The sequence below is a fragment of the Nesoenas mayeri genome, assembly GCF_963082525.1.
Source record: "Nesoenas mayeri genome assembly, chromosome: 6".
Lineage (NCBI taxonomy): Eukaryota > Metazoa > Chordata > Aves > Columbiformes > Columbidae > Nesoenas > Nesoenas mayeri.
The window spans coordinates 26,283,164-26,297,858 of NC_137545.1; the positions used below are offsets into that span (position 1 = coordinate 26,283,164).

The window sequence follows — 14,695 nt, forward strand, 5'->3', positions numbered from 1 at the left end:
CACTTTCTCACTAGAAGGGAAGACTGTGCATGTCACCAACACTACGTGGCACAGCTACACTTGCTGCAAACTGCAAAATTACATTTAAAAGTTAGAGAAGCCAAAATTTCTGTTTCCGTAGCCAGAAACACAACATTTGAAGCTATAGCTTAATACAGCTCAGGTAAGTCAACTTCAGATGAGATCATCACCCTCTTTATTTCTCTATCAATACCACTTCCCTTAGAGCATTCCAGTCTGGCCTTTACCAAGTTTCACAGGCATTTACCGACGTAAATGTAAATTTACCAATTGTCCATCAGCAAGCAAGTCAGTTGTGCAAACTGCACTCATGCTGACCAAAATCACCCTTCACCCAGCTTTTGTCACTGAATGGGTGCAGAACTAGGCCCTAACTGCAAAGATCAGATGCTGCTTTCTACTGAGAAGATCATTATTATAACATTATATTGGTTTTAATATTTTATGCCTTTTGACAACACTGAAATTTTGATGTGAGATTGTATCACAGTATAACTGTCTTCCAGTACCCCACTAATCACTTACCATTAGAGAAATGTGAGATAGTAAGAAACAGCCTGACCAGCACAGAAGACAATTGGAGGTACCATTCGGTGCCAGAACATAAAGGATTATCTACCAAAACATGACAGTTCGTTACAGATGTAGTTACTTCAATGATGACTATTTCCCAAAACAACTGAATTGCAAGGAGAAACTCACATGAGTGAAATAAGGCTTTCTACTTTAATCTTTTAAAACTTTTAGTCTCTTTCATTGTCATTTTTTACTCTGAGAGGTCAGCTCTCAGGAGAAAAAGTAAAATACTCTGAATTGTTAACCACTAACTCATCTTTCTCTTCTCTTGATGAAATATTACTCAGAAGACTGGAATAGTAAAAATGTTATCACCTCTTGGAGGTTCAAATAATACTCTAACATTCTTGTAAAATTGTTTAAATTGCTGAGCCCTGTACAAAAGATCTATTTGGAGTTTATGCCATTACCAATGAGCAATAGACTATACATACACCTGTATTTTCCAAGCAACATATTCTCCTCCAAATATAGTACTAAGCAACAGACTCATGTCTTTCAGTGATAAGGAGTCAGCAATCATCTTTCTAATGCTAAGAGATACAGGATGATTCATTTGATCCTCTTTTATCATAGCTTGGAAGAAACTGCTTTTTTTCATGGCACTGGTTTGTGGGGGCAAATGCATAGGTGTCACTATAAGGAAAATTTAAAAAATCTCTGCTGCCAATCTCACAATATACCAATTTCATCACACTGGTAACAGAACAAGTCTTCCTGAGTCTTTACACATTTCGCTACTGCAAGATGTTCTGATCTCCTGGGAGCAATTCAGATATCTAAACATGGGTGCCTACGTACCCCATGGTACTTGTGACATCCATTATAGGTTGGCACATATGTGAGAGGGTCTACGGTGACTCACGCCTTGGTTTCTGCAGCAGCTGGAGGATAAGAGATCTAAAATGGCACTAGATCCTCAGTCACAGGTCACTCCCTTCTATATTTAAAAGGTCCATATTTTGCAACTAGGCAGAATCAGTGGAGTTCGCTTTTTTCTAAGGTGTTTAAACATCTAACACAGCCTATCATGAAGTGGCTTATAAATCTGAGGCAGAATAATAAACTGTTTCAGACAAGACAGTTTTCAAGAAACTGCAGGAAAACTAATGTAAGATCAGAACTGACAAAAGGAGAGAATAACAGAAAAATAATGGCCCCGGCTAGCTAGAAAAATAACCAGAGCAAGGAGTCTTTATTGCATTTACATCTTCCAAGGTGCTCAAGAAATCTCTGGCAAATCAGGATGGGCAACAAAGGTAGATTAGAAATAATAAATTTTAGGACTGGTTAACCAGTATCTCCTGGAGCCTGTACCTCTTTTCCTTTGTACAGAAGGATCAAGACTTCAGCTAAAATCTTCACCACCAATCTGACCATAATGGTACAGGTGGTATCGGTCACTGCTGGTCCACGCTTCCCTTCTTTGTCCTCCCAGCTCCCCACATTTTTCCTAGCTCTTTTTGCCTCTGTTTCGTAGTCTCAATTTCATTAACTTGAGGCAGCCATCATAACTTCACTGCATGCAACATTTCCTACAACTTGTTCTCAAAGAACAGAGGTAGGATTTGACAACTGCAGCTTCAGGCCATCTCAGGCAACTAGAAACGGTCTTTGTTCCCCAAAAGGAATAGTCATTACTGTCCTTAACAGCACCAAAAAAGACTGTTCATATGATCCCCATTACAGCCAGAATAAAATCTTCAAACAAGAGCCTTGCACAGTGTTTTCTGTGAGTAAATAAAACACTTAAATGGTGCAGATTCTTTGAAAGCATCATGGCCATTCATCCCAAGGCAGTTGCCATTTTTCACAGTATCACAGTATGTTTGGGATTTTTCAGTATATTGTTTGCAAAACTAGGAGGCACTTACTATTGATGTGTTAACCAACTCTGAAGGCACTCTTTTGTAGCTCCTATTTTTCAGCATGTACATATTGCAAGCTACACCTATTTATACTAGCTAAGGATCTGATCTATACAAGATGCAACCACAGCTTCTTAATGATTAGCCAACATACCATTTCCTCTTCCTAGAAGGACAAAATCTCTTTCTGGCTCACTTAAGACAAATGAGATTTGCTCAATATGAATATTTGTATTATTATTTTAAAAATACAACAGGCAAGTATGACAGATAAGTTACAAAATGTTCTCATTTAAACAATATGTCTCCCTGAATTTCAGAGCACATATTTGGTAGTATAAGGAGTAAGTTGCCATCATGTAACAGAGAATAAGAAGATGATATGAAATGGAAGGTAAGATCATTAATTCTGTTTTAAAAGTAAGCTATTAGAATATATGCATGTCTTCTTCATGTTGCATTTACAAGGTTGAAGGAACACACATGAATAGCAGAATGCTATGTATGTTTAGGTTGTCTCCAAATATACCATTTTCATGTGAATTACGGGCACTTGCATAGTTCTTCTGTTTGTCTAACTGCTATAAGAAGGGGATAACGACAATAGCATAATGTCTTCTCTGCTGTCCCATACCTACAACATCTGTATATGCCTGGCATTATATTTACCATATTGCTTCCCATGTCAACATTCATAATGACAAAATCAAAGTCTCAATGGAGAAGAGACTGGAAACCGAATAATTAATACTGATGAGAAATGGATTTGTCAGTTAAGTTCTATTCTCAGTATCACGAAACCCTTTCAAAGCACAGCTGCCATGGCAAGACAAGACTTTTTCTTCATTTATTCATGAGATCTGTCAGCCTGAATTAGACCATTGAGTCATTAAGTTAAGTAGCCCACCTCTGACAATCACGAACATCAGTAGGCATCCATGTATATTCTCTAAAGTTGGAAGTCTACATAGTTTAGTCATTGAAGCTGAGAGGGAAAACAGAAAAGCCTATAGAAGTACCTAGACAATGCACTCAGCAGCACAAGAATTTCACACCCACATAGAAACAGAGAGATAAATCAAGGTAGGAGTGGTGGAACTGACGTTACAGTGAAGAAATCTCAAAGAATCGGGTTTCTTTGGAGAGCACATCAGGAGGAAAATGCTGTTCTGTCAAGGGGAAAGTCTAGAAAATAGATCTATAATCATACTGTAGTTTTGTTAACCTTGACTGTCACTCATAAATGTTGACCTTTATGGGCTGCCTGGTGCCACTAATGCATTCTGTGCATTCTTAGCAGTACTATGGTTTGTAACTGCCATACACAGAAGCTAATTTGCTGAAAAGTAGTGTAATTACGTGGGATATTGACAATTCATCTGAAAGCTTTCACTGAGAAATAGTTTTAGGATGTCACTTTACCCTGCTTCCAAAGTTAAAAAAGAATACACTTGAGAAGAGCTTCAGTACGATGATCATTCAGAAATAATATACTGTAATACACTATAATGCTATATGGTCAGCTTAAGTTTAGATTGTTTAGGTGTAGTATATCAATACACTTACATGTACTGTAACAAAACCACCCAAGGATTATATGTAAGCATTTCTAGATTTGAAGGCATTGTGTAGACTAGGTGTCAACTACAAACTGAATGCTGTGGAGAATTGCTGAACAAGGAGATCTGTTTCCAAAGTGGAGCAGATGAGTAATAGGAAAGAATGAAGCAACGTGGGCACTGCCTGGGCTCAAAAGAGGGAGAAAGAGAAAAGAGTCAGTTGGGTTGGGCAGACATAGGGGAGTCCTAGAATAAATGGAATATAGAAAAATAATTTCTAGATTCCTGGGTTTGCCACAAAGGAAAATGGAACCAGCAGTTAAACTCAATGATGGCTATTGCATGGTTTTGGGAAGAAGAGGGACATTCTTAAGGAAAGACACACAGGATTTGGCACAGTTACTTAACTGCTGGGGAAAAAAAAAAATCTATAAAGAAGAGGAAAAGAAAATCTATATTCATATCTCCATTCAAATAAATCATTACAGAATCTGGAATTCAATTACATGCCTCAGATCCCAATGAGAAATTCTGTGCTCATCATCACTGGCTCTTCTCATTCCACTTGCAGGTTAAGGAATACAGGGCATAAAATATAATTTGAATCCAATAATAATGCATTTAGATTAAGTTATGTAGATAATGAAAGATTTAAAACTTGCTTGTGCAAATAGTGGTGTGTACAAAACCAATTCTCAGAATGCTGCCTAGAAGCAATGGTTTCTATAGCCTGCAAAAGATACTGAGATTGACATGATCTTGGCTCCTTAATTACATCAGAGTGGGATTTTCTACTCCTAATGCTTAAGTGCATGTCAATACCAAGACAGATTGCAATATGCATATTACCATGCCAAGAAATCACTTTAAAATTATTCAATGTAATCTGTTAATAATTGAGTAACTTCTGGTAAAGAATTATTAAAAACAACATTAATTCATCACTCTGGAAAAAGAATTAATAAAAAACAAAAGGTATATAAGGCCCCAAGATCTAAGCAACCTCACGCTGAGAAATAATTGATCTTCTGTATTCTAAGATAACTATCTTAAAATGCTTGTGTTTTAAAAAATATTGGATTGCTTTCTAAATCATGTTCCTTTCATCTACAATACTTGTTTTCCTTTTGAGAACCTCTGTTTTTAATCCACCCAGTTGTAAGGTTCTCCTTTCCTAGCAAAAATTATATCCTAGTATTTAATATACACATTAAAACTGATGTGCACCAGTGTTTCAGGCAGAATTCACTAACTGAAGATATATTTGCTACAGGGGTAGGAAAAAGCAGGAGGAGGAGAGTGCAGAAATAAGAGAGTTGCTATGCCAACCTACAAATGCTAATGGCATGAGAAATACAAAAAGGTCACAGTAAAACAAAAAAAAAAAAGGCAAGAAATAAAATCCCAGATCAAAAAGTATGTGTATTTGATTTAATAAACAATGCAACTACTGTATTTAACTTCCTTCAAAACAATGCCGTTTAAAAAGAAAAAAATGCAGTACAGTAGCATACTGAAAATCAGGTTGTCTTTGTCCTTAGGATTTAGCTCTTAAATCCCTTACTCTTTATCATTCATACCATAAAGATGGTGTTTCAAGAAAAAGCTACACATGAATGCTGAAAGGATTTGCCTACAAGTACTTCACCTGACAATTAGGGCTAATATTTCAACACAGAGAAACGAACAAGTACAATAAAGAAAATGAGCTAAAAGTGCATTAAGACTAGTTCTGCATTAATTAGAATACGCAACAAATGATACTTTTGTCTTTCTGAGACAGAATTTTGTAACAAGCTCAAACTTCTATCTTCTACCTAAATGGTAAAATGGTATATACAATTTTTTAAGAAATCTTTTAGAGAGACATTCAGCTGATTTTCAAATATTTGGGTCTTCTTGATTTCTAAGCATTCTTTCTATAGTCTTTCAAGGTTTGTTACAGCAGATACTTAAATATAAGAAGAAATGCATGCAGTACAGTCTTTTACATCAAACTCCTGCAACAGAGACTGTTTATGACAGAATTCAAACCCACCCAAAATACAGAATGAGTTTTCTTTCTCACTCTAAATATGGTTCCAATCTGGTTGAAATATCACCCATTTTCAATTACTATTTTCTACATCTTTCTAGTAGTCCAAAGGACAGTGCTAGCCACATGTCAATGACTTTTCCCAAGTCAAACTCCTGCACCAGGGCAAAGGCAAGAGCACTGGGATGTAGACGAATACCTGCGGACATTAGAGCCTCCTCGGACAGCCCATGGGAGAAAAGAAGCAAAGAGGGCTGGGCCACAGCACACACTGACAGCTGTGTACAGAGTCCTGACCTATTTATCATGAGTTTTTTGAGTGGGCAACAGGCAGAATACAGAAAACACAGAAATTTTACAGTATAACCTGAGTTTTCTAGAATAAAATTGCAGATCCAAGATAAAGTTTTACATAAGCTTTGGCTGAGCATTCAAAGAGAAATGAGTTGCTCAACCTTTTGAAGTTCACCCATTGCTAATTAAAGAACTGCCAAGACTTTACTAACAATTAAAAACTTGTCTTTAAAATCCCCAAAGAGGAAAATGCAAACAGCTGTTTTAATTAGCAAAACAGCAGATACTAATTAGCTTCTGTAACAGAGTATGCTGGTCCTTTAAGGACAGGACCAGTTTCAGCCCAAGTTTATTACCCACTTAAACTAGATGTAGAAGGACTGGGGTCAGATGCTTCTAATTCCTTGTGAAAGCAAAATACCACAACTTCAAGTACACAAAAAATGAGATTTTTAATTCAAGTAGCTGTTATGCTTATTCACCGTCTAGTGTCTGATCTTTCTGGAACTGAGACACATGCAGCTATTTGAGAAGGGAGTGAAGGTTATTTGAAATGTCTTGTGATGATCCTGTGGGGATGATAATTGTGATACCTTCATGTTCTGGGCACATGGCCACTCTGTCTGGACAGAGTAGTATGTGCATATCTGCACAGCAAACCCATGGAGTTGAGGTAGCACAAGCGTGCTCTGAAAGCACTGGTCATCTGGGCAGCTGATGTGGAGTTGCTCCAACAGAGCACATCTTTCTGTTGTCCCGACTAGTTCTGGCAGGTTCTGAAGAACTAAGAAAAACTCAGATGAAGTAGAAAGGAGCGGAGAGAACAGAGGAGGCTGGAATTACCGCTCTGTTGTGTCCAGAGCACAGATCCTTGGAATCGGCAGATGTGCTCTTACAAGATAATAAATATGCATCCTGGTGCTTTCAGTTTTAAGGTTAAAAAAATATAAGCTACATCCCATAAGAACTATGTTGCCTATATCTACAGTTAGTCATTTTGCTATTAGTAGGGTCAGTTGCCATGGACATGATATTGATAATAAATAGGATATCACAGCAAATAGAAGATACAACATAAATGCTGAAAGTTAAATGTAATGCAAGAGTTTATAAGTCTTTTTATACGTGCTTTCTACACACTATTTATTGTATTATCTACACAGATAGAGAATAACTGAGAATATATGTATGAAATGATGACCTCATAAGTAACTACAAAACCATTACATAAAATAATTTTTATAGCTATATATGTGTTGGAAATCACCATGCAGCAGTCAAATCTTTCTTCCAAACATCTGGAAGACACTTGTCCTTCAGGAATTGTGTTTGGAAAAATCTAAAACTTTCATGCTGGTATTCCAACCGGACAGGAGAGGTCAACAGCTGTCACTGGAGGATGCAGGTGCTGCTTCTACCCTTCCACGTGCTCTGCACATTCTACATTCAACAAAGACAGTTACTAAGGGCAGGCAGCGAGCAAGCAACACCCTTCAAAAATCAATTGGGGATTCTGATTAATGAATGGAATTTTAAGTAAAATGAGGAACATTTATTTCTAAACATAGGGACTATGATATTAAAACACTATAATAAAATAGAGATACCTATCACTGTGCCCCTATACATGCAAGACTATTAATCTTATTTCTCTGAAATCTCAAGCAATATCACAGGATTCAGCTATCCGTGAATAAAGCTAGCTACCCAGGAGGCCGTATTTCTATTTGTGTTTATGCTATTCATTAAATATTTTAACAGCTCCGCTTCACCTGCTAAATGGTTTCTGAATAATTCTTTTGTATTTGCCTGGATTTCAACATCTGTTTTTCAAAACCATATGAGAACATAATATTTTCTTTCCCTTCGAGACAACTACTTCAAAGTGGTAAAGGAAAACAAAATCCACAAAGACTACACAATACAAGGCTCTTTAGAGGAAAACACTGATTAACCAAAGTTGAATAAGACCAGGATATAACCTCAGCCGCATGCATAGTCCATTCTTTATTGCTTTTTCTTAAAATTAATATTCCTTTGTCTACTGATTAAAATACTAGAGAGATTTTTTTTTCCAGCATGATGAGAGAGTATGTCACAGAAGAACTACAGTGCCTATAATTTATCTTGTTCTGTGTATTAAGGTAGATAATATGCATTCATATTCAGGATTTGCTAACTATTTTTCTGGCGATAACATACACAAAGCTCAAATGTTTTCTCTGTTGCTGCATTTTGTTTTTCCGAGCTTAAAATGCAAATGAGACATTTGGATGAAACAGTCCTGTTTTTCCAGTGAACAGAAGATGTGGCTCTGTTCAAGCATTGTTCCATTTGGGCCCCACCCTGCTCATGGAAAGGGTTCAGATGGGTTCAGTGAAATAAAACAGACATTTCTGGAGGGGGATCTTCTCTGAAAATGCTTTTTGATGACATTTTAGTTTCTGAGGTGACCAGGCGTAGATTGACAGACTAGGATCTTGTCCTTTACATATTGATTAAAACCATTCACTTTTTTATTCTCCAGGTCAAAATTCCACAATAAAGTAAAGCTACCTAAATGAAGCCATATTAAAAATCTTGTTATTAAGAACAAATTGATTATGACAAAATCTATCACTGCTAAGCAGCATCTAATATTTCCAAATCTACTTCAGTTCTTGGAGCTTCAACCTTAACTGCCAGAGAGGTTAAAAGAGAGGAGGCACATCAAATTATGTCCTTTTTATTATCAGTACAAGGTTATAGTAAAAGATCATTGAGTTACACTTCTTTAAGTAAAAATGTGAACAAAGACCTAAAGTTGAGTTCCCTTCAAGTCATAATTTTTATTCTATGAATTTTAAGTTGCATGTGTGTAAGCTTTTCCAAACTCCAAGTCAAGATATTTTTTACCTATCTTAAGTAAACGTGTACTTCTTGTACACATATCTCCAGTAACTACTACTTCGACATGCAAGCATCATGCTTAACTCAATAGCTTCCACATGTTAAGACTGCAACTACTGCAAACTTTTCCTGCTGCACACTGGTTTCCCTTCCTCACAGAGGAAACATAACCTATGAAAAGAAACCACAGTGTTAACAGAAGAAATCTTACTTACGAGTACTTTGTCAGCAGATCCAAATTATTATGCATGTTGATTGGATATGTCTCACTGAGATGAAAGAGCTTCTCTAAGGCCTCATAAATGAAAATGATGCAGATAAGAGAAGCAAAAGCTTCTTCAGTAAATCGGGTAATGTAGCAGACTAGGGAGCTTGCATCAGTTGCAACAAGGATGATGCACAGGATTGCAGTCCACAGTCCAATGCTGGCTCTCAGAGAAAGGTATGACAACCCATACTCTCTAAAAAACAAACAAACAAAAAACCAAAAGAGTTTATCTTTTGTCCAGGTACAGTAAATAGAGAAGAGAGGAAGCTCCAAAATTTCCTTTGCCTAGGGATGTGCAATTCTGGGGACAGTGTGAATCAGAAATTATTTACCTATTGTGAACTCAAGATACTGTCAAGTCACCTCTTGACCTGAGCTCTCCTCCCAACTAACGGGACACAAGGAGCTCTTTCTCTACTGCAGTGAGTGAGCAGCTTTGAGATTAGTCACAACATGAAGTGTATATGATCCACCCACTTTTTATCCCATATCCTGCCTTGTGAACAGTCAACACCTGCCAATTTCTTCTTAAGCTGCAAGAATAGCTATATTAAAGAGTTCCATGAAAATCCTGTATGCCTGTTGTATATGATGATAGAGCTCCAAACACGCTCGGTGACATTAACACAGAGAGCTGGAAGGTCTACATGAAAGTGATAAAAGCTTTTAGAGCAGATAAGCAGAGGCATCTACTGTATATTGTTCAGGAGATCTTGGTGCCGAAGTCCCTATCACAGCAGAAAAGTAGAGACGTTCACAGAGAAGCACAATACGTTTGCCAAGATGCAGACACAATTTTTACCCACCCTGTGGCAGAGACATGTCATGCATAGCGCATTCACATAAAAGTGGGGATATGCTGTTCTGGCAAGATGCCTCACCCCTTCTCTGTTCAGGTGGAGGAAGGGCAGGGTCTATATTAGCACTTATTGAAAGATGGCACCACTGCCACTGCATGCACTTCCTGGGTGAGATGTAACACCTTTTGCATGATTTAGGGATGAGATAAACCACTGATCTAAATTTATTATTTCAGAGTAGAAAATGATACAATTGAAAAAAAAAAAAATCCCGAAGCTCGCATTCCCTTCAAAACAGCTTTAAAAAAAAACAACAAACAAACCACACACACTTTGGGATCAGTGTCTACTTTTACCTAACAACACCTGAGGCATGATGCATATTCTGACCTTCACTTACTTGCAAAATTTGAATAAGATCTTCTCAAACACTAAAACTGGTCCTGTGCTGCCAAGTATAGTGAGAGGCTGTCCACCAAAGAGAGAGTAGGCAATCCCAGTCATGGATGCTCCGAACAGCGATTCTATTGCACTCTGAATGTGATACAGAGAAAAGTGTCCATGAATTTTCACACAGGTTCTTTTTGTAATATCTTAGTCTGTAGCCTTCTAAACATAGAAACACCAATATTTAAAGGTGATTCATGCAGCAGTAAGAAAATACTAAACACAAACCTAGGAATGTAAGTTTGTTTTAAAAGTTCAGATTTAACACATACTATACGACCTTCAGTTGCTTCTCCCAGCAGACCACCAAATGTGATGACAGGAGACATGCAAGCACAGTAGAGAAACAAAAATGATGCCAGACACTGCAGACTGAGAGCATCCCTGAAGTCACTCCAGAAGAAAGGAGCTTTTCTTTTTATATCTAAAATCAATCCTCCAAAAAATCTAAAAAAAAATAGAAGAGATCAAATTAATGAAAAAGGCATACCAAACTTTATTCCACAGTATTGCTTTAAATATACTGCAGAGAAGGTATTCTTACTTGATCAAATGATACGTACTCTTATAATTCATTCTTCCCAGAAAAATGTTTCTGGGAACCCTGCCTTGATAACTTCAGTTAGGAAATTGTATGTTTAAAAAAAACTAATTTGCATGTTTCTTTTATAAAATCTTCATCTTATCATCCAGACGCAAAACTTCTGAACAGTTGTTAGCTCCCACGCATAAAATGCTATTATTTATTACGTGAAATAATTATTTGCTTTTGTTTGATCAGAGAGCTACCACAGTGCCCATTTTCCCACACGTCTACATATAGAGCTTCATATTCTTTATTTGAGAACCTGTTTCTCAATACACTTGATGATAGAACTGAATATAGGCCACAATTCTCCAAGGAAAAGAACTGTCATCTTTTGTCATTTACACTATGCTAAATATAATAAAATATTTAGGAACAGATGCTCCCATACAATATACCCTACAGTTAAAGTAAATATCCCCACAATGCTCTTTTTCTCACAGGCACCCAAAGTATCAGAGGATGAAATGCTAAATATTAGGACAACCCTTTGGGCTGTCAATTACCAGGTTCACCAGTGAAAGAATGGCTTACAGCCAGCCTGGCCATCATCTCCTCTGCCCCACTGTCTACCCTAACACTGTAGCTGAATCTTTAGCCTTATGCAGGTAGGAATGATGCTGAAATATCAAGAGGCAGCAAGGTAAAAGAAAAGTCTATTGCACAACTACACTGCAGTAAGGCAACCACTGACAGTTGATGCACTTGCACCACACCACATTAAAATAGAGAGCATAAGTATTCCTTGGGGCAATTCTTCTTTCTGGTGTGTGTGTATTGTTGCCACGGTGCTAATCATAGCCTCATGTACCAGCACATATCATGGCTTGCTGAGATTTAAAAAAAAAAAAAAAAGCTAGAGCTGCAAAACTCAGAAACTTCAACTAGAGAATAGTTGCACACACACATAATAAATGGCACAAGGCCACTCCCAACTTTTCCTTTGTGCTACCCAAAACCAAGAAACATTAATCAAGTTTAACAGAGGTCTGACCTTTATAAACAATAGAGAAACGAGCTTGCAACAAATACAATGTGAAAACTCAAACCCTCTTGCCCTCTCCCCCTCTCTGCAAATTAGCACGCATTGTCCTTTTCAGCTATGTGGTACAAATCAGGAAAAATGCCTGAAAAAAATCATATGTCAAGCCAGTCATTTGAGAGAGAACCAAACCATTATGATTCCCTTGGAAGTACAGCACTTAGAACACTTCAGATTTTGTGTATGTTTTCACTAACTTTCCAGTGCGTTGCAGTTCTGGGCCAGAGTGTCCTCCAGGTTGTTCTGCGTCCCCATGGGCTGCAGTCCCATTTGGCACTCCTGGGATCTTACGCTTCTCCTACCAAAAGGAAAAGATACTTCTCATGGGTCTTAGCAAGCAAAACATAATTTTAACAGAGGAAACAGGCTTTGAGTGTTGAAAGACTAAACATGCAAATTTTATGGTAAGATTCATCAACACAACTTCTTCATAAGCTGTATATGAGTTCTATAACAGGAAATACCACAGTATCACAGTATGTTTGGGATTGGAAGGGACCTCAGAAGATCATCTAGCCCAATCTCCCTGCCAGAGCAGGAACGCCTAGGTGAGGTCACACAGGAACATGTCCAGGTGGGTTTTGAATGTCTCCAGAGAAGGAGACTCCACAACCCGCCTGGGCAGCCTGTTCCAGTGCTCCGTCACCTCCACTGGAAGAAGTTTCTTCTCAAATTTAAGTAGAACCTCTTGTGTTCCAGCCTGATCCCATTACCCCTTGTCCTATCGTTCGCCACTGAGAAGAGCCTGGCTCCATCCTCATGGCACTCACCCTTTACATATTTATAAACATTAATAAGGTCAGCCCTCAGTCTCCTCTTCTCCAAACTAAAGAGACCCAGCTCCCTCAGCCTTTCTTCATAAGGGAGATGCTCCACTCCCTTAATCATCTTTGTTGCCTTGCGCTGGACTCTCTCCAGCAGTTCCCTGTCCTTGAACTGAGGGGCCCAGAACTGGACACAATATTCCAGATGGGGTCTCACCAGGGCAGAGCAGAAGGGAAGGAGAACCTCTCTCAATCTACTAACCATCCTCCTTCTAATACACCCCAGGATGCCATTGGCCTTCCTGGCCACAAGGGCACAGTGCTGGCTCATGGTCATCCTGTTGTCCACCAGGACCCCCAGGTCCCTTTCCCCTACACTGATCTCTAATAGGTCATTCCCCAGCCTATACTGGAACCTGGGGTTGTTCCTGCCCAGATGCAAGACTCTACACTTTCCCTTGTTAAATTTCATCAGGTTATTCCCCACCCAACTCTCCAGCCTGTCCAGATCCTGCTGGATGGCAGCACAGCCTTCTGGCGTGTCAGACACTCCTCCCAGCTTAGTGTCATCAGCAAACTTGCTGATAGTACACTCAATTCCCTCGTCCAAATCGTTAATGAATATATTGAATAATATTGGCCCCAGTACTGACCCCTGAGGCACTCCACTAGATACAGGCCTTCAACTAGACTCCGCAACATTGACTACCACTCTCTGGCTTCTCTCCTTAAGCCAGTTTGCAATCCACCTCACTACTCTATTGTCCAGACCACACCTCGTCAACTTAGCAACTAGGATGCTATGGGAGAGTGTGTCAAATGCTTTGCTGAAGTCAAGATAGACCACATCCACCACTCTGCCATCATCCATACACCTTGTTACATTCTCATAAAAAGCTATGAGGTTGGTCAAGCATGACTTACCCTTATTAAAGCCATGCTGACTGCCCCTAATAACCCTCTTATCCTTGAAATGCCTTGAGATGGCACCAAGGACAAGCCATTCCATTACCTTCCCAGGGATGGAGGTGAGGCTGACCAGTCTATAATTACCCAGGTCCTCCCTCTTGCCCTTTTTGAAGACTGGAGTGATATTTGATTTCCTCCAATCCTCAGGCACCTCTCCCATTTCCCAAGACTTGGCAAAGATGATGGAGAGCGGTCCAGCAATGACTTCAGCCAGCTCCCCCAGCACCCGCGGGTGCATCTCATCTGGACCCATGGATTTATGGATGTCCAGACTACTTAACTGCTCCCTAACCCAGTCCCCATCGACTAAAGCAAACTCCTCCATTGACCTGGCTTCATCCGGGGTCTCAGGGGTACAAGGCTCCTCAGGACAGCCTCCGGCAGAGTAGACAGAGACAAAGAAGGCATTCAGTAATTCTGCCTTCTCTGTATCTTCTGTCACCAGGGCACCCACCCCATTCATCAGTGGGCCTACATTGCCTCTGGTGTATATATTTGAAAAAGCCCTTTTTGTTGTCCTTGACCCCTTTCGCCAGGTTTAATTCTAAGGAGGCCTTGGCTATCCTAGCTGCCTTCC

At 39.0% G+C, this 14,695-nt stretch overlaps 1 protein-coding gene across 3 annotated transcripts in view; it reads right to left on the minus strand.

Moving 5' to 3' along the window:
• The window catches only part of SLC4A10 (solute carrier family 4 member 10), a gene marked incomplete at its 5' end in the record, with an annotated part of 156,155 nt that overhangs the window by 23,008 nt on the left and 118,452 nt on the right, over positions 1 to 14,695 (minus strand). For all 3 annotated transcript variants that reach the window (XM_080346341.1, XM_080346340.1, XM_080346339.1), the window contains 4 exons: positions 9,458 to 9,703; positions 10,711 to 10,844; positions 11,030 to 11,204; positions 12,583 to 12,683. In XM_080346341.1, the coding sequence (XP_080202467.1) occupies positions 9,458 to 9,703; positions 10,711 to 10,844; positions 11,030 to 11,204; positions 12,583 to 12,683 (656 nt within the window). The remainder of the gene's footprint in view (positions 1 to 9,457; positions 9,704 to 10,710; positions 10,845 to 11,029; positions 11,205 to 12,582; positions 12,684 to 14,695) is intronic.